This window comes from Leiobunum rupestre, chromosome 4, assembly GCF_980474605.1.
Source record: "Leiobunum rupestre chromosome 4, qqLeiRupe1.1.hap1, whole genome shotgun sequence".
Classification (NCBI taxonomy): domain Eukaryota; kingdom Metazoa; phylum Arthropoda; class Arachnida; order Opiliones; family Sclerosomatidae; genus Leiobunum; species Leiobunum rupestre.
Genome location: NC_143387.1, coordinates 61,288,595 through 61,305,964, shown reverse-complemented (window position 1 = coordinate 61,305,964; position 17,370 = coordinate 61,288,595). Strand labels below are relative to the sequence as shown.

At 41.2% G+C, this 17,370-nt stretch overlaps 1 protein-coding gene and 1 pseudogene across 2 annotated transcripts; one reads left to right on the top strand and one right to left on the bottom strand.

Moving 5' to 3' along the window:
* Positions 1–426: 426 nt before the first annotated feature.
* On the top strand, positions 427–3,135 carry LOC149948619 (cytosol aminopeptidase-like; annotated as a pseudogene). The gene is made up of 11 exons (XR_016480675.1): positions 427–668; positions 745–884; positions 953–1,109; positions 1,162–1,230; positions 1,298–1,403; positions 1,463–1,615; positions 1,676–1,857; positions 2,264–2,418; positions 2,478–2,814; positions 2,874–2,967; positions 3,031–3,135. The product of XR_016480675.1 is annotated as a cytosol aminopeptidase-like (transcript).
* MED28 (mediator complex subunit 28) lies at positions 3,080–4,105 on the bottom strand. Its single transcript, XM_090173676.1, has 4 exons — positions 4,018–4,105; positions 3,890–3,956; positions 3,718–3,830; positions 3,080–3,659 (listed from the first exon to the last, which is right to left on the bottom strand). Exons 1-4 carry the CDS (start codon positions 4,069–4,071, stop codon positions 3,207–3,209), a joined length of 687 nt encoding a protein of 228 aa, XP_090029802.1. The 5' UTR covers positions 4,072–4,105; the 3' UTR covers positions 3,080–3,206.
* Positions 4,106–17,370: the final 13,265 nt, after the last annotated feature.

Here is a 17,370-nt window from a genome sequence, read left to right as displayed (position 1 = left end):
TAGAAATCTCATAGGTAACTAGAATGCTGCCGTGTAACTGGCAAATGGGCCAAACGCCGTGGCAGACGATAGCCAGATCTCAGCCAATCAGAGCTCAAAGAGTGGTTCTGCCAAGAATTTAATGTCACCAGAGAGAATGACGTCACCTATCTCCCGCTATAGTAGCGGATCCAAGGAGGATTATTATCCTCCTTCGCGGAACCACTCTACGGCCTCTCATTGGCTGAAGGTTCAAGGCGAACTGGCGTCAAGCTCGGCCGTAGGCGGCAGCATTCTAGTTACCTATGAGATTTCTATGGGTTGCGTTTTCCTTGTGTGAGGTGCTGACCGTGCTGTGTTTGTTCACCTCAAAAAACCCTGGTTTGCTGCCCTAGGTGGCAGCGACCGATGGAGGTCGATTTTTCGGAGGTCACGTGCCGGAAGTGGGTAAACGCTTCATTAAAACATTCAATCAGAAAGCTTTACCATACCGTATCGTTTCCTTTATTTCAACAAGCACTATATAAACACTATCCTATAGGTCCTGTATCGCAGAAATACTATTTCTTTGCAATTTCTTTGAAGATGTTTTATTGAAGCGCCTAGTCAAACCTTATCAGTCACCAGCGCCAAAGGGTCCATATCTTCTTTCCCGCGCCAATCTTGCAAAAATATAAGTCATATCCATGGTAATATTTCATAATTTGAAAGCTTTTCAATCAAATTAACCTTAATTAGTCAATGTTACCACATTTTTAACAAAAGAAACGAGGTTTAGTACTTGGAACATATGAATTGGATAATAAGAATGGAAATGAGATTTTCCATCATCTGCAGCAGATGACACCAAATGCCAAATTTTACAATGAAAAAACCAATGGCAGGCTACTTCGCTGTATTAAAACGTGAGATACATTTATTTCTTCATGGAAATATTGTGTAAATTACATGGAAATTGTTTTATAAATTTTAGTGCTGGACCATCCATTCCCATAGGAAAAAGCAAGATCTTTTATGGGCTTGAGGATGAGCATTTTTGCGTTTCTGTAATTGGTTTGGGACCATCTAATGCTAGCTATAATGAGAAGAACTTGAAGAGAAAAGGGAAAATATCCGTGTTGCATTAGGAAGTATGTTTTTTTTTCCAGGATTGAAAGAAAAAATTAATAATTGTTTATATAGTTGGCACTAAACAACTGAAAGATTGTGGGGCTGAAGTTATCCGTATAGATGACTGTGGTGATGTGGAAAGTATTTTATTTTTAAACTGTATTATTTATACTATTAGTACAATTTTTTTTATATGTTTATTGTTTAGCTGCTACTGAAGGTGCTTCCTTGAGCTTATTTGCTTATGACGAACTCAAAAATAAATCTACCAAAAAGCCAAAAGTTAAACTATAGTTATTTAATCCGGAAAGCAAGTAATTTTTTAATTCAGCAACATTATTCACATTTCCAGTAATTTTTTCACTTAATTCAGTCAAGGCAGTTTTCAAAATGGCTTGATTAAAGCAGTGGGTCAAAATATTGCTCGTCGACTTACAGAAACTCCTGCTAATCTTATGATGCCTACTATATTTGCCAAGAATGCAACTGATTTGCTTACACCTTTGGGAGTTTTCGTCACTGTTAGGTATGAAATAATAATTCTCATACTTCATTTATAGATTTTCCATCTGATTTTGTTCCTTAGAGATAAAGAATGGGCTGAGCATGAAAAATGGGATCATTTTTAAGTGTGGCGAAAGGTGCACAAGAATCACCAGTATTTTTGGGAAATAGCTTATAATGGCAGGAATAAAGAAGAGAAACCGTTGGTGATTGTTGGAAAAGGAATTACCTTTGATAGGTTTTTGTTGTCTATATATTTAAAAGGTCTCTGTGAGAGTCGCTTCAAAGCTACTCTTTTGTTTTAAAATTTTTCAGTGGGGGAATATCAATTAAACCATCTTTGGGTATGAATCTGATGCGAGCTGATATGGGAGTTAAATTTCTTTCATTTTAATTTTTAAATGACTTGAAAAGAAGAGTTACAGCAAAAGTGGATATATCCACTTTTGGTTACAGGGATTATCAATTAAAATTTTATTTATAAATACGTGGGTGTGAAGTGCTCTTTTATAAGGGCCCTATATGGCTATTATCAAGTTAAAATAAAATTTATTAGAGGTCCAGTATATATACAAAATTAAAAAAATATTTCCCACAATTTTTCCTCTAAATTGCTTTCTTCTAAATTAATATATATGTTTTCTCCTCTGTAAATTTTCTTCTGAACCAGGTGCTGCTTGTGTGGTTGGTACCATATTTACCTTGGCTTCATTGAAATGCCCAATTAATATTGTTGGCTTGATTCCATTGTGTGAAAATATGCCAAGTGGTACAGCTAACAAACCTGGTGATGTCGTGACTGCCATGAATGGGAAAACTATACAAGTAGAAATATCTAAAAACATTATTTTTTCAAATGAATTATAAATGAGTTTTAACTTTAGGTTGATAATACTGATGCGGAGGGTCGTATTATCTTAGCTAACGCTCTTTGCTATGCCCACAAATTTGAGCCAAAGGCGCTGATTGACTTAGCAACTCTGACAGGAGCCATTGGCATTGCATTGGGTCCAGCCGCTGCTGGTGAATTTACTAATTCCTCAAAGTTGTGGATGATAATGCAACAAGTCGGAACAGTAACTGGGGACAGAATTTGGAGAATGCCTCTCTTTAAACATTACTCAAAGCAAGACAGTGACAGAGTCACACTTAGCTGATGTTAATAATATTGGGAAATATACCAGACAGGGTGGAGCTTGCACAGCTGCTGCATTTCTTAGAGTAGGTATTTATATCTCATATTATTCTACACCTGTATTAAATTACATTTTTTCTTAAAGGAATTTGTGACTAGTGATAATTGGATGCATTTAGATATATCTGGTGTCAAGGAAAATAAAGGCGAAGTGCCTTATATGTGCAAAGGAATGACTGGTATAATTGTGATATGTTATTCAAAATTTATAGGAATTAATTTTTCCTCATTTTTAATTACAGGTTGGCCAATGCCTACTTTAGTAGAATTTGTACAGAGGTTTTCTAAATATGGATGGTAAATCCAGATTTTTGGGCCATGTTTAAATAAAGAAAGCATTTTGTAAAGGTATTTGACTTATTTATTTTTTTTACAACTATAAACGGACTTTAAAAGACAGTGAAATGAATCATAAAAGTTAACGCCTATTGTCAGGCATGCCGATATTTGAAGTAGTTCTTTCCAAATAAGCCAAAGGCCCTTGAAGGCCACCTTGAGGTTGCATATGAGCTCCCATGTGTGGTCCAGGCATCATTTGTGGTTGTGGGGGTTGCGCCATACCTGGTTGTTGCATTTGCATTGCCATACCAGGTGGCATACCTTGGTTTGGTTGAGGTGGAGGCATATGATGCTGCATTTGTTGCGGAGGGTTTTGGGGTGGTTGTTGGGCCATTTGAATTTGAGGTGGTGGTCCTTGTGGTGGACCCTGAGGTGGTCCCAGTAATACTGAATTTGGGGTTTGAGGGGCTGGCCTAGGAACTGGTGAACCTGATACATCAGACAGTAACGCTTGCCATTGGCTTACTTTTTCATAGTATTTTTGGAAAAGTTGATCTTTTCGCGTTAGTTCATTTTTCAGTTCATTAATATCCTATAAATTATTTAATTGTAATAACTTTCATAAGAAAAAGAAAAGTGTTAATGATTACTTCAAGAATGATTTGTTCTGGTTTTTGTACTGACAATAACAACCGTTTCTGTAGAAAGAAACATTCCATTTGTTTAGCCAAATCTAAAAACCTTTGAATGGTTTGTTCAACACCTATTTAAAAAAGGTTGTAAATAGAACCTTGTCAATTTAACCAAGGCCCACATGCCTACCGGTCTTTATTTCCTCCGAATCTCTTACGCTAAAATAATCGGGATTTGTCAGTGCTGCTAAACATGCCTGTAGGAGTTCAGAAAATAAATGAAATTTTAAATATGGAAGTTTAAGAAACAATATCTACTTGAAAAGAATTTTCGAAGTCATCAACAATTTGGCCATTGTTGGGAGTCGCCATTTTTCTTCTAGGTTAATCTGAGATTCCGAGTTGCAGCCAGGGTGCGTCGAAATGGAACATTTTCTCCCCGTTAGAATTCGCTAGAACCAAGTGAGAATTCTCAAAGATTATGTAACTTCCGGTGAGAAGGGCTGTTAAAATTTTTTTAGAAGTGATAATTCTCGCTTTCAAGAGAAGAATTCTTAGAATTTTGTTGACCCAGCCCTGTGATGCGTCAAATGTTTAAGAAGGAATTCTTCTCTTGAGAAGAGTTCTTCGTGATATTTTTTCTCCCCCTTGAAAACTCTCTAAAAAGCGTCAAGGATTACTAGCTGTCATTTCATTTGTATTTACAATTTCCACCCTTTTTTGTAAGAAAGCCTCAAGCACTGATCATAGAAATCTCATAGGTTGGATAGTGGGTGAAGGATCATTTCTCCAACTACAAAATGCCCATCACGCCAACTGCTCATTACACCAACTCCTCGTGTCTTGAGGAGTCATGTGGGTGTAACGAGCAGTTGGAGAATTGAGCAGCTCATAACACCAAAAGTTAATAGACATAAACAGAAAGTCTTGGATTCTCACCAAGGCCAGCGCCATCAAAACTGAGAAACTACTTTATCCCTTCTTGGCGGTGCCGACCCCCCTCGCGTATCGCTATAAATTTGGGCATTGCGCGAGGTACATGTGAAATCCGATTTCAGAAACGTCGTTTTCCGCGATAGAAAGAAAGTTTGCGCCAACATGGAAAGTTCAACTTCAACTAAACTTTTAGATTTAATGAAAAATTACGCTACAGACGATTTTTTTAAACTTGATTAACTTGGAAAAAGAAAGGAGGCCATGCAATACATGATAGACAATGGAAGTATGGAGGAAATTATTCAAGATATGCTATCACAATTTGATTTATTAAAAGAAAAATATTGATACCGTCTCTAAGCCAAGACCTAAGTCTAACGGTTCACTTTATTTTATAATATCATTATGTTTCTCATTACTTTTAACAAACTCGGTTTATACTCCGACGGTAAACAATTCCTGAATGTAAAAATTTCACTGATTTGCTTGGTTTTTAGGCATTAATAGCAGATGAGCTGCAGTTTTTTTACACGGCATCGCGAATCCTCTGACGTAGAATCAAAATAGAATAAAAAAAAGCAGACAACCTGAAGAGGTTACACTTTGTCGCGCCCGGAGCGCTAGTATCGGAGGGGCTAATTTCACAAATTCTCATCGAAAATTTCGAATTTTTTTAACCGTTTTGATTGGATGGCTCTTTTGGGGTGGCGGAAACTAGGGGTGTGCATCTCAGATTAGATGGAATCCATTGGGGAAGGTACGAAACGATTCGAATCCAAGACTTTCTGTTAATGTCTATTTACTTTTGATAACACCAACTTCTCATTTCTCCAACTCTAACTTTTTAGTAGAAATTTTGGGGTATAAAATACCGGAAATACAACTAAAAATTCTATTAACTAAGGCGTTGTTCAAATCAAAGACTATATATACGCTTCGCTTACTATAGGTCTCAACTTGCATACCGATTGTGGCTCCATCTCGACGCTGGTCAAAATTTTCCCCTAGCTTGAGCTGTGTTACTAGTGGCGCCTCTAGCCGCGGGTCCAAATATTAACCCGCTTTTACAGTGCTACAGAGGTGTTAAGTAGGAATATGTCGGGATTAGTGGCGTACTGCGCATTTTGACTGCGCTAGTGGTCAGTTCGTTGCGTGTTTTTCTCCGTTGTTCCCTTTTAGCTCAGCTTGTTTTCTTTAGGCTTAGGCCGTTCTTATTCACTAGACCTTTGCACAGAGTCACGGCCGGTGCGAGAAGATAACAGTTCGTACGTTTTATTAATTTCTTTTTGTTCTATCTGTGTTCCTGCCTATTTTTATTTGTTTTTTGGCTTCTCTTTTTCCTTTGCCCCGAAGGGGGTGGGTTTATCGCGCCATGGGGAAGGGCAAGTTTCGCAAATCGCCGTCTCAATCGCCCCCACCGAAGAAGAAATCTACTATTTTCCCGCTTCACTCCCGGCTTCTATCAACAGTGCTTTCTGACGAGGCTATAGAGGTTGACGAGATTCCCCCTATACATCAAGTCATATTGTCAGTTCAATCCTCCAGTTCTGCCGAAATTATTCCGAGAGAGATTTGTGCTGCATTTGTCACTGCCAAAGTGGGTAAGGTTTCTGATATTCGTGTTCTTTCTGGTGGCCGTGTTTCTGTTCTTCCTTTTGATGAAGACCAGCGAAAAGCCATCCTCGCGCTTCCTTCTACGATTGGGGACCTGATTTTCGCCGTGGCTTCCGAGGCTTCCCCTCGCTTATTTCGGCGTAAAATTATTGGCGTTCCATTGTCCTACTCTCAGGACGATTTGTCCTCTGAATTGCAAATCGAAGAGCACGGCTCCCCTTCGGAAATCCGCCGGCTTGGCGCTACTAGTAAGCTTGTTCTTCTGGGCTTTTCCTCGGCTACGGCCATTCCCGATTTTGTCTATCTATTCAGCCAGCGTTTTGCGGTCCTCCATTTCGAGGAACGGCCTTTGCAATGCCGTCAATGTCTCCGCTATGGTCATTCAGTGCGTAATTGTCGATCGTCACGCCGTTGCTCCCGATGGGGGGGCTCAAATGAGTGTGCTGGTTGCACGGCTACTTTCCATTGCGTCCACTGTGATGGTACTCACTCTGGCACTTCCCGCTCATGTCCCGTTTTCATGAAGGAAATGGACATTAAACGTATACAATCTGAGCGTCGGGTTTCGTTCCCTGAGGCTAGGGCCCTTGCGTCGTATGCCTCGGTGGTTTCGTCGCGCCCGCCGGCTCCTTAGGTTAATGACGCTAATTTTCCTGTTCTTCCGCCCGCCTCTGGACCTCACGTACCTCCTTCAGTCTCTTCACGTGTGTCTCCAGAGGCTCCTCCGGGAGCAGCCTCTATTCTTCCGGCTTTTCTGTCGACTCTCATTTCATTTCTGGGTGATGTCCTCAAGGTGAATGCGCCGACGGGTGATCAATCGTGGCATCCCTCGCACATTGCTGCCTGTGCTGATAAGCATTTGTGCCCCTCTCCATGAGGTACGTACGCTTCTATGGAATGAACTCAATGCGGTTCTGTTTCCGATCGGTTCCTCCCCGAGTGGGTCGGCGGCCGGTCTTTATGCTAAACTATGGCACGGTCTTCCCTTTCTTTGTTGCAATGGAACGTGGCGGGTGTTGGTTCGCATTTCGGGGCACTGGCTAATCTTATCCTCGAGGAATTGCCTACCGTGGTGGGTCTCCAAGAAACTTCATAGCGCATCTCGGTCGAATTTGAGCCTAGGTGTGTATCAAGTTTACCGTCAGGATCGCCGGCAGCGAAGCCATGGTGGTGTGGCGCTTCTGGTTAATCATCTTTTCCCCCAGTATCGCTTGGCCTGCCCATCCCTTCAGTCTTTAGAGGTGATAGCGGTTAGGGTCCATCTGTCGTTTGGCTGGTGCACCTTCGTCAATATTTACAATATCCATGGGGCAGTCCCGGCTACAGATTACAAGGCACTGACTCCTCTTTTGACTGGCACTTACTGTGTTTTCGGCGATTTCAACGCCCATAACTCTTTTTGGGGCGATTCTCAGGACGATTTGGCGGGTAATATTTTGATTGATTGGTATATGGCCCAGGATACTATGGTGCTCCTCAATGATGGTTCTCTTACCCGTCTTGGTCACCATGGCCAAAGAGACTCTGCTATTGATCTCACGTTTGTCAGCAGTGATCTCACCCTCGCTCTTCCTGGAAGCTCTTACCAGCTTCGGGTAGCGACCATATCCAATTTGTGTTACTTTGGGGGAGGTCGATTCTCCTCCTATCTCCACGCCTTTGCGTTGGGATTTTTCTGGGGCCGACTGGGTCAAGTATCGTTCGCTTCTCCACGACGTTGATTGGTCCCAGCTGTTGACTTTGGAGCCGGAACAGGCGGTACATTGGTTCACTTGTACTTTGATTGGGGTAGCGGAACAAGCTGTTCCCCGCTGCGGGGGTACTTCTCCGTCTGGTTGTCCTCGCCCTCCTCCCTGGTGGTCGACGGCGTGTAAGCGCGCTCTTCGCTCGGCTGCTGCCGCTCGTCGTCGGGCCATCCGTTCTCGTAGAGATGCTGACCTCATTTTAGCTCGCCGTCTAACGGCCCAAGCCAAGTGTCTCGTCCGTGAGGCTCGGCGCCGCTCCTGGCGTTCGTTTTGTTCTACCATGTCCAGTACCTCCCCTCTTCCAGTCCTTTGGCATAAGGTTCGCTGGTTTAAGGGTGCCTCTGGTCCTCAGCCCTCTATTCTACCCCTTGCCCAGGATGGTGTCCGGGTTAGTTCAGCGGCTTCGGCCGCGGCCACTTTAGCTAATCATTATGCTCAGACCGCTTCGGCGGATGTTCCTCGCCCGCCTCCGGTGGTCGCGGACGTGGCCACTCCTGAACGGTCGTTTAGCCCCTCTGAGTTTTCTGCTGCCCTTCGACGTCTGAAGAATACTGCCCCAGGTGAGGATATGATTATGACGTTGCTGTTGCGGAATCTCCCTTCGCAAGCGCAAGACGCCCTGCTCTCTCTTTATAACTTATGCTGGAGTACGGCCTATATGCCCTCTCGTAGGAAATCGGGGGTGGTGCTGGCGTTCCTTAAACCTGGAAAGGACCCTGGCCTGCCGTCATCCTATCGTCCGATTACCTTGCTCTCCGTGCTTGGAAAACTTTTTGAACACCTCATCAAGGTTCGGCTGGACTGGTACTTAGAGGCTACAGACAGTTTCAGTCTGGCTTCAGACGTGGTCGCCGGGGAACGGATAATTTGATGTACCTTTTTCACACCGCTCGCCACTCCGTCTCCCTTAAGGGTGCTTGCCTGGCAGTCTTTTTAGACATTCGGGACGCGTTTGGTAGTGTACGGCATTGTCATCTCTTGCTTAAACTTTCGATGTTAGGTCTCTCAGAGCATTACCTTCGGTTTTTCATTTCAAATTTGACTGATCGGTCGTCTCGCTTCCGTCTCGGAGGTTCCCTGTTCCCCGCCTATGACGTCACCCGAGGGGTGCCTCAGGGGGCGGTTCTTAGCCCTCTCCTTTTTAGTTTGCTTCTTGATGACCTCCCAACTGCACTCCCGGATGGTACAAGTATTGCCATTTATGCTGACGATATAGTTTTATTCTTGCCTGGATTTTCCTTGACGCTGTTGCGTAGGGACATGCAGGAAGCTCTGCAGAGCGCTGCCTCATATTTACACGCCTTAGGATTTTCTCTGTTGCCTGACAAATGTCTCTGTATGTGCTTCTCGAAGAAGCGTGATATCTCCGAAGTGGGTCCCTTGAGTATTGCTGGTACCGCCCTCCCTTTCAGGTGCCAGTTCCGCTACTTGGGCGTCATTTTTATAGTCGTTTCACGTGGCGTCCCTATGTTGAAGACTTGCGTTCCCGCTGTCTACGGCGTCTGTCTCTCCTTTGTGCTATTGTGGGGGCCCGGACCAGGCCACCTTGCGCCTCCTATATTCCGCTCTGATCCGCAGCCTCCTTGACTATGCAGCGGTTGTTTACAGCACTGCGGCGCCCTCCGTTCTCCGGCGCCTGGTCGCGATACAAAATGCTGCGTTGCGACTGATCTTGGGAGTACCTCGTTCGACGGTAGTCTCGTCTATGGAAATCGAAGCGTATGTTCCCCCGTTATCCCTTCGTAGGGCTTCTCAGTGTTTGCAGTACGCTTTGTATTGCCTTCGCGCCCCGCCTTCTCACTTGGCTCAGGGTTGGCTTCGTGGGCAAGATCTACCTTATATCTCGCTCCGGGACTCTGTCACTCATCTGGCGCAGAGGTGGGATCTGAACGACCTGTTTGATAGCGTAGTTCCGCAGCCACTTTGCCCCTCGTGGCCGGTGGACACACCGCCTGGGCGCCTTTTGTTCTGGATGTGCAGTGGTTGCCTGGGCCCAAATCGGACTACACTGCTCACTCTCTGGCATCGGCCTTTTACTGTCATCTCGATTCCCTTCCCTCGGGAGTGGTGTCTTGTCTATACCGATGGCTCCCTTGTCCCGTTCTCTGCTTCCGGAGGGTTCGCCTTTGTCATTCCTAGTCTGGATGTTAGCCGGAGTTTTCGGTGCCCCTCTCATTTGGCTATTTCTAGGATCGAGTTGTGTGCCCTTTATGGCTTCTTGACCATGCAATTTACACGGCGATCTTATGTTCCGATTCTCTCTCCGCCCTATATACTTTAGCGGACAACTCTTCTGCTGACCCGTTGGTCCAAACACTATTTGGGAAATTCCTCTCCCACACTTCTGTCCGCTATCGTCTCTTGTGGACGCCTTCCCATGTGGGTATCGGTCCCAATGAGCAGGTGGATGCCCTTGCTAAAGCCACCTCCACTGATGCAGTGGCTCCTCTGTATGTCCCGCCTCCAGATACTCTTACTATTCGTCGCCGGTGCTCGTCTGCGCTTCTCCGGATGTGGCGGAGCGCTTGGGCTGATGCTCCGACGGGCCGTTTCCTCTTCTCCTTGCAGGACTTTCCGGCCCGTTCGTTGGTCTGGGGCTGCCATTTGGTCAGGCCCCGGGAACGCCTACTGTCGTTGGCTCGTGTTGATCGTTTTCCGGTTCCCGTGGTTTTGTGTCGCTTCGGTGTACGCTCCTCCTCCCTTTGTCCGCTTTGCCAGGTAGAGGGAGATCTGGCTCATTTTGCTTTATTCTGCCCCGGTTCATCGGTTTCTCGCTTGGAGTTTCGGAACGCTTTTCGGGGGGTTGGCTTACCCCCTTCCTTTGGAAACACCCTGAACTCTCTATTATCGTTCTCCGCTCTTCCGGAAAGTAGCTCCCGCCCGGGATACTTCCGCCTGCTGTCGGGATTTTTGCGATCCCTTCAGCGCTTCTAACGTTGGTGCCGCTATTGTCTGTGACGTTTATTTGTTGTATTGGTGTCTAAGGCGCTAGCCAACACCATATCGTGTGACTCTCTAAAAAAAAAGTAGTGGCGTACTCCTGTATTCCCAAGCGTCTGGGAGGCAGAGTTGGTGGATGGCCGTGTGAGGACGACCACCAATCCCCCAACGGGTGGTCGGAATACATCCGCCACGGCTGTCCCCACCCCTGTCCCAAAGGTGAAGTTACCAGGAACTATGTTCCTAAGGTTGGCGATAATGCGCTCAACCCGAATTACTATACTACTCAGATGCTCAGTGGACATGGTAAATTCCCTGAATATCTGCATAAGTTAGGACATGTGGCTAGTGCTGCTTGTGTCTGTGGGTCAGATGCAGGCACGCCTAGTCACTATATCTTGGATTGTCCACAAACTAGTCATCTCGTCCCTAGGACAGAGTGTGACAGTATGTCAACTATAGACAAACTAGGTTACCTCGATGTCCTTATGAGACATATAATAAATGCGCTAAGGTCAGTTTGACTTAGGCTTCGGCCTTAGCTGTGTTTTAGTTACTAACTTAACTAATCACTAATCATAACCGTATTCTCAGGACATGCCTTCTTGGCTGTGGCTCGTTTTTACCAGGGTATCATGATGACATTTCTTTTTAATTTTTTTTTAAGAGTGTACATGTATGAAACACTATAAAATATTTCTACACCCCAGTAATGCCTAGCGGAACTGGGGTATACAAATAAATAATCTGATGTCCCCACGTATCCCCCCGTTGGCGTGGCCGTTACACATATCTCGCCCTGATTAATCCGGTGGATGGGCAGACCGCATTTGTCCCCCCCCCCGTCCCGCTCACGCCTCAAACTCTTCACCGGGCTCGCGTTCTTCTCAGACCCACTCAGCCCTGAGCTATTCCAAGTGCCAAAAATTGACCCCTTATCCGCGATTAATTCAATGGGGCTTATTGCTGGGAGCAGCGTTGCCAGGCAGAAATGATATTGCAAAGACAACAGAGTGTATTAAAACAGAAGTCTCGTAGCCTTCTTCAATGCAACTGGAATATTTAATATTCTTTGGTTTCTTTTAATTGTGTCGGTGATGGCTTGAATTTACGCGTATACGGATTATTTAGAACACGATGTGGTAATGTTTGGCTAGTATTTGATAAATATGTTATATTTGGGCCGTCATACCTTTGGAGGGTCTTTAATAATAAGCCGCAATATAAATTTTGAAAACCAAGGCTTAATAATCAGGTTTTTGGACCGACGAAGTGACTTGAGAGATTTTTTTGTGCAGTAGAAATCACGACGAACAAAAATATCGAACATTGCTAACATTATTAGATGTCTATTTTATAGAAGCTTGTTAATATATTTTATTAGGTAAGAAATAAATGTAAAAGCTAAAAATGGAAGACTACCCATTCAGTATTTCAACTCTTCAGAAAGCAGTTTATTTTTGGTTGAAAATCAAAAAAGTTTTAAGTAGAGAAACAAAGAAATTCTGGCTGAATGGAGCTAATTTTATTTTATTCCTTTTCAGCGTTGCTTCAGAGCTGAGCTGCGTCATATCAGAGGTTGTTGTACGACATTTTAAAAGATAAATTTTATTTAAACCCATCGTGACGCGCTGCAGGTTGTTGTACGGTTTGATTTTTCTGATTATGTTTTCAGCGAATAGATAAGATGGCGGAAGCTGATAATCTAAAAGAAAAATTGCTATTTTGCTTATAAATGACCTTTTTAATGATGACGAGATTGAAGAAGATTGAAGAAGATTTAATTAGACCATCCTTCAATGTAATAGTTATGTATTCCATGACCAAAAATTTCACTATGTGCTTTGCGCACGAGCACGAAAAAGAATTTGATTGGAAGTCTGATTGGGTGAAGTGTAGTACAGCGGCCTCATCGAATTTGATATTAATTTTGGTTGCGCCTGATAGACCTTGTCACGTAGATGTCGAGGGTATTTTTTATTTTGGCCGCAAATGATTATTTAATTGTTTAACTTAATTTTTTTAATTTTAAAAATTTCTCATTTTCATTGAATTTAATATTAATTTTGGTTGCGCCTGATAGACCTTATCACGTAGATGCCGAGGGTATTTTTTATTTTGACCGCAAATGATTATTTAATTGTTTAAAATTTTTTTAATTTTAAAAATTTCTCATTTTCATTGAATTTAATATTAATTTTGGTTGCGCCTGATAGACCTTATCACGTAGATGCCGAGGGTATTTTTTATTTTGACCGCAAATGAGTATTTAATTGTTTAATTTAATTTTTTTAATTTAAAAAATTTCTCATTTTCATTGAATTTTATATTAATTTTCGTTGCGTATGATAGACATTGTCACGTGGATGTCGAGGGTAATTTTTATTTTGGCCGCAAATGATTATTTAATTGTTTAACTTAATTTTTTTAATTTTAAAAATTTCTCATTTTCATTGAATTTTATATTAATTTTGGTTGCGCCTGATAGACCTTGTCACGTAGATTTTGGCCGCAAATGATTATTTAATTTTTTAATGTAATTTTAAATTTCTATTTTTTGGGCATTTGCACGTGTTTTGTTGTACTTATTTCCGTCGTGTGTTCGCCGGCAACACAGTTTCGGTGTCCTAATGAATTCCACGTGATATTCCCTTTTTGTATAAAATCAGTTACAGTTTTTGTTCATTTTCTCGGTGTTTTGTATTTTTGGGCCACAAAGTGATATTCCCGTACTTTATCAAATCTTTTACAGTTTTTGTTAATTTTCTCGGTGTTTTCTATTATTGGGCCACTTTGTTAATGGTTGAGATTAAAAGTACATACTTGATGCGTAAGGCTTGGTACTGTCCTCTAGGTCGCGTTATAGATGGCCCATCGCTTTTTTTAGTATGGGGTTGGGGAGGCGCTGCGCGCCCCCAGCGCTTGAGCGAAGCGAGTGCGCGGCGCCGTCAGGCGCCAATACGGGGAGTTTAGTAACGCGTCAAGTGCTACATTCTCCGCCACCCAAAAATACAAAACCACGGTAATTCCCTAAATTAGTTCATTTTTAACATAAAGTTAATTAATTTAATTATCATTTGCAGCCCAAAAAAAAATTGTTTCGTAATCTACGCGTCAAGTGCTACATTCTCCGCCACCCAAAAATACAAAAACACTGTAATTCCCTAACATTAGTACATTTTTAACATTAAGTTAATTAATTTAATTATCATTTGCGGCCCAAAAAAAATTAGTTTCGTAATCTACGCGTCAAGTGCTACATTCTCCGCCACCCAAAAATACAAAAACACGGTAATTCCCTAACATTAGTACATTTTTAACATTAAGTTAATTAATTTAATTATCATTTGCGGCCCCAAAAAAATTAGTTTCGTAATCTACGCGTCAAGTGCTACATTCTCCGCCACCCAAAAATACAAAAACACGGTAATTCCCTAAAATTAGTACATTTTTAACATTAAGTTAATTAATTTAATTATCATTTGCGGCCCCAAAAAAAATTAGTTTCGTAATCTACGCGTCAAGTGCTACATTCTCCACCAAAAAAAAACACGAAATTACATGAGGCCGCTGTAGTGCAATTTTGCCGTCTGATTTCAAAACTGGAAATTGGAAAACCCTGTACAACAACTTTTTTTCATCCGATGCTCAGCGCTGGGCCTTTTTTGAGTAGTAAAACGCACCCATAGCAAAGGGAAGGTATTTCTGGTCCAAATACCCACTTAGGCGTAGCTTTGATCGTACCATAGATTGGGAAAACTTTTGGTCTCCGGACTGCATTGGCAAATTTGGTCTTCAGCCTCCGCCGGAATTTTTGTCTCCACGCTCCAGTTTCCACTGAGAATATTGAGTCTCCAGTCTTCCGTCCACCCGTCTCCACTGGGAGATTTTAGCCTCTGAGCCTTGGGCCACCAACTGAAGATTTGGTCTCCGGTTTTCAGGCCACCTGCCTTAACTGTATAATTAGACCTGCAGTCTCTACTACAAAATTTGGTCTCCGACTGGAGCAGAGCTGCTAATGTATGGATCGTACTACATTTCCTTCCTCTCCTTTACCTCCATCAGATCTTCTATGTAGATTGATTTTCAACTTTCTGGCTATCCAACTGATTTGGAGACCTTAGCGCAGTGTTTGAAAGAGGCAAAATTTTTTAAAAATGTAGACTCACTCAAATAATATTTTTATATATTTAGTTCAAGACTCGAATAATATTTAGTTCAAGACTCGAATAATATTTAGTTCAAGACTCGAATAATATTTAGTTCAAGACTCGAATAATATTTAGTTCAAGACTCGAATAATATTTAGTTCAAGACTCGAATAATATTTAGTTCAAGACTCGAATAATATTTAGTTCAAGACTCGAATAATATTTAGTTCAAGACTCGAATAATATTTAGTTCAAGACTCGAATAATATTTAGTTCAAGACTCGAATAATATTTAGTTCAAGACTCGAATAATATTTAGTTCAAGACTCGAATAATATTTAGTTCAAGACTCGAATAATATTTAGTTCAAGACTCGAATAATATTTAGTTCAAGACTCGAATAATATTTAGCTCAAGACTCGAATAATATTTAGTTCAAGACTCGAATAATATTTAGTTCAAGACTCGAATAATATTTAGTTCAAGACTCGAATGATATTTAGTTCAAGACTCGAATGATATTTAGTTCAAGACTCGAATGATATTTAGTTCAAGACTCGAATGATATTTAGTTCAAGACTCGAATGATATTTAGTTCAAGACTCCAATATTTTGATATTTAGTTCAAGACTCCAATATTTTGATATTTAGTTCAAGACTCCAATATTTTGATATTTAGTTCAAGACTCCAATATTTTGATATTTAGTTCAAGACTCCAATATTTTGATATTTAGTTCAAGACTCCAATATTTTGATATTTAGTTCAAGACTCCAATATTTTGATATTTAGTTCAAGACTCCAATATTTTGATATTTAGTTCAAGACTCCAATATTTTGATATTTACCATTATGACATATTGGACCGGGTACTATATTTCCGTTTGAAATACGTATCTTCTGCTTTATTATTTATAAATAGCTTTCTTACATATTTTAGTTAGTTATTTTTTCTACTCAGTAATTGTTTTTTTTTTAAAAAGCAAATTACCGTAGTTAGCAGTCAAAGAAAGCATGGGACAACTGATGTTTTTTATTTGTATAACATTAAAAAAAATGATTATTTTATCATTTTAGGTTTGTTTAACGAATTTTCGAATTAAATCTGGGAGATGTATCTTACTTATTACAGCAGTGACAAAGCGTTGTGAGTGGTGTTGAGTCTCAGGAACTGCCAAATATAATTATGGTTTTTGTTTGATTAGATACCAATATTTAATTAATTATTTCCTTTAAATTGTGCTGTGATATAACATTTTAACCTTTAAAAATACCTTAAGAAGTTTTAAAGCAACAATTCATTTTCAAAATTGAATAGTTTTAATAAAATGTGGAATGAAACAATTACGTAAAACGTTTAAAACTATTCTTGTGAGTTTATATCCCTTACCAAAAAATAAGTTGGCTAAAAACCACTTACGACAACTTGTATTTCAACTTGGTTTTCAGTTTGTATTTGGGACAAATGCCTACTTAAAAATAACTTAAATCCTCTTTATTAATCAACTTATTTCCAACTAAACCAGAATCAACATTTACATTTAACTACTTAAAAGCAACTTAAATCCTACTAGGGAAACATCTAAAATTCAACTTAAAAATATTATGTAAATTCGATCTTGACTACTAAAAACCAACTATTATAAACTTAGCAAAAGCAGTATTTTCCTACCAACTGAATAACAACTTATTACCCCTTTAATAGTAACTTGAAATATGCTGACAACTTGAGCCTACTTAATACCAACTCAATATCAACTAATAATGTGTATACAAACTAAATACAAACCGAAATCCAACTTATTTTTTGGTAAGGGTATGCTCTTTTCTAATATAAATGAAAACCATACGAGTAATAATACAGTTTCGATGTCTAACACCCCCTTAAAAGAAGTATCAGAACACAAATATCTGGAGCTTTTTAATAAAATCTCTAAAAAAATTGCCTTTGGTAATTATATAATAATAATCAGCTAGGCTAATACCCAAGGCACCACCTTAGGCCTAAGTCATCAAGCGACTTTTGAAGCTTTTAATTCAGGTGGCCGGGTTACAGTGTGTAGGAGCGTGGTGGCAAGCCCTGCATGCCACGCGATCGAGCCAACAGCTCCCTACACTAACTATTACCGTTAACCTCGACAAGTTTTTATGGAAGGGGAAACCGAAGAGCTTGGGGGAAAACCCCTTAAACCTGTGGGGAGAGAACTTGCAAACTCAACGCAGAAGGAGTTGTTCCGAGGTTTCACCCAGCGCCACAAGCTGTGATCGAACCCGGCTCCTCTTGCT

Excerpts from the sequence above, each read along its gene's own strand:
- MED28 (XM_090173676.1), bottom strand. The coding sequence starts at position 4,071 with ATGGCGACTCCCAACAATGGCCAAATTGTTGATGACTTCGAAAATTCT. Across the intron at positions 3,831-3,889 it reads TTCGGAGGAAATAAAGACCG|GTGTTGAACAAACCATTCAA; the intron begins GTAGGCATGTGG and ends TTTTTTAAATAG. Across the intron at positions 3,660-3,717 it reads CAGAACAAATCATTCTTGAA|GATATTAATGAACTGAAAAA; the intron begins GTAATCATTAAC and ends AATAATTTATAG.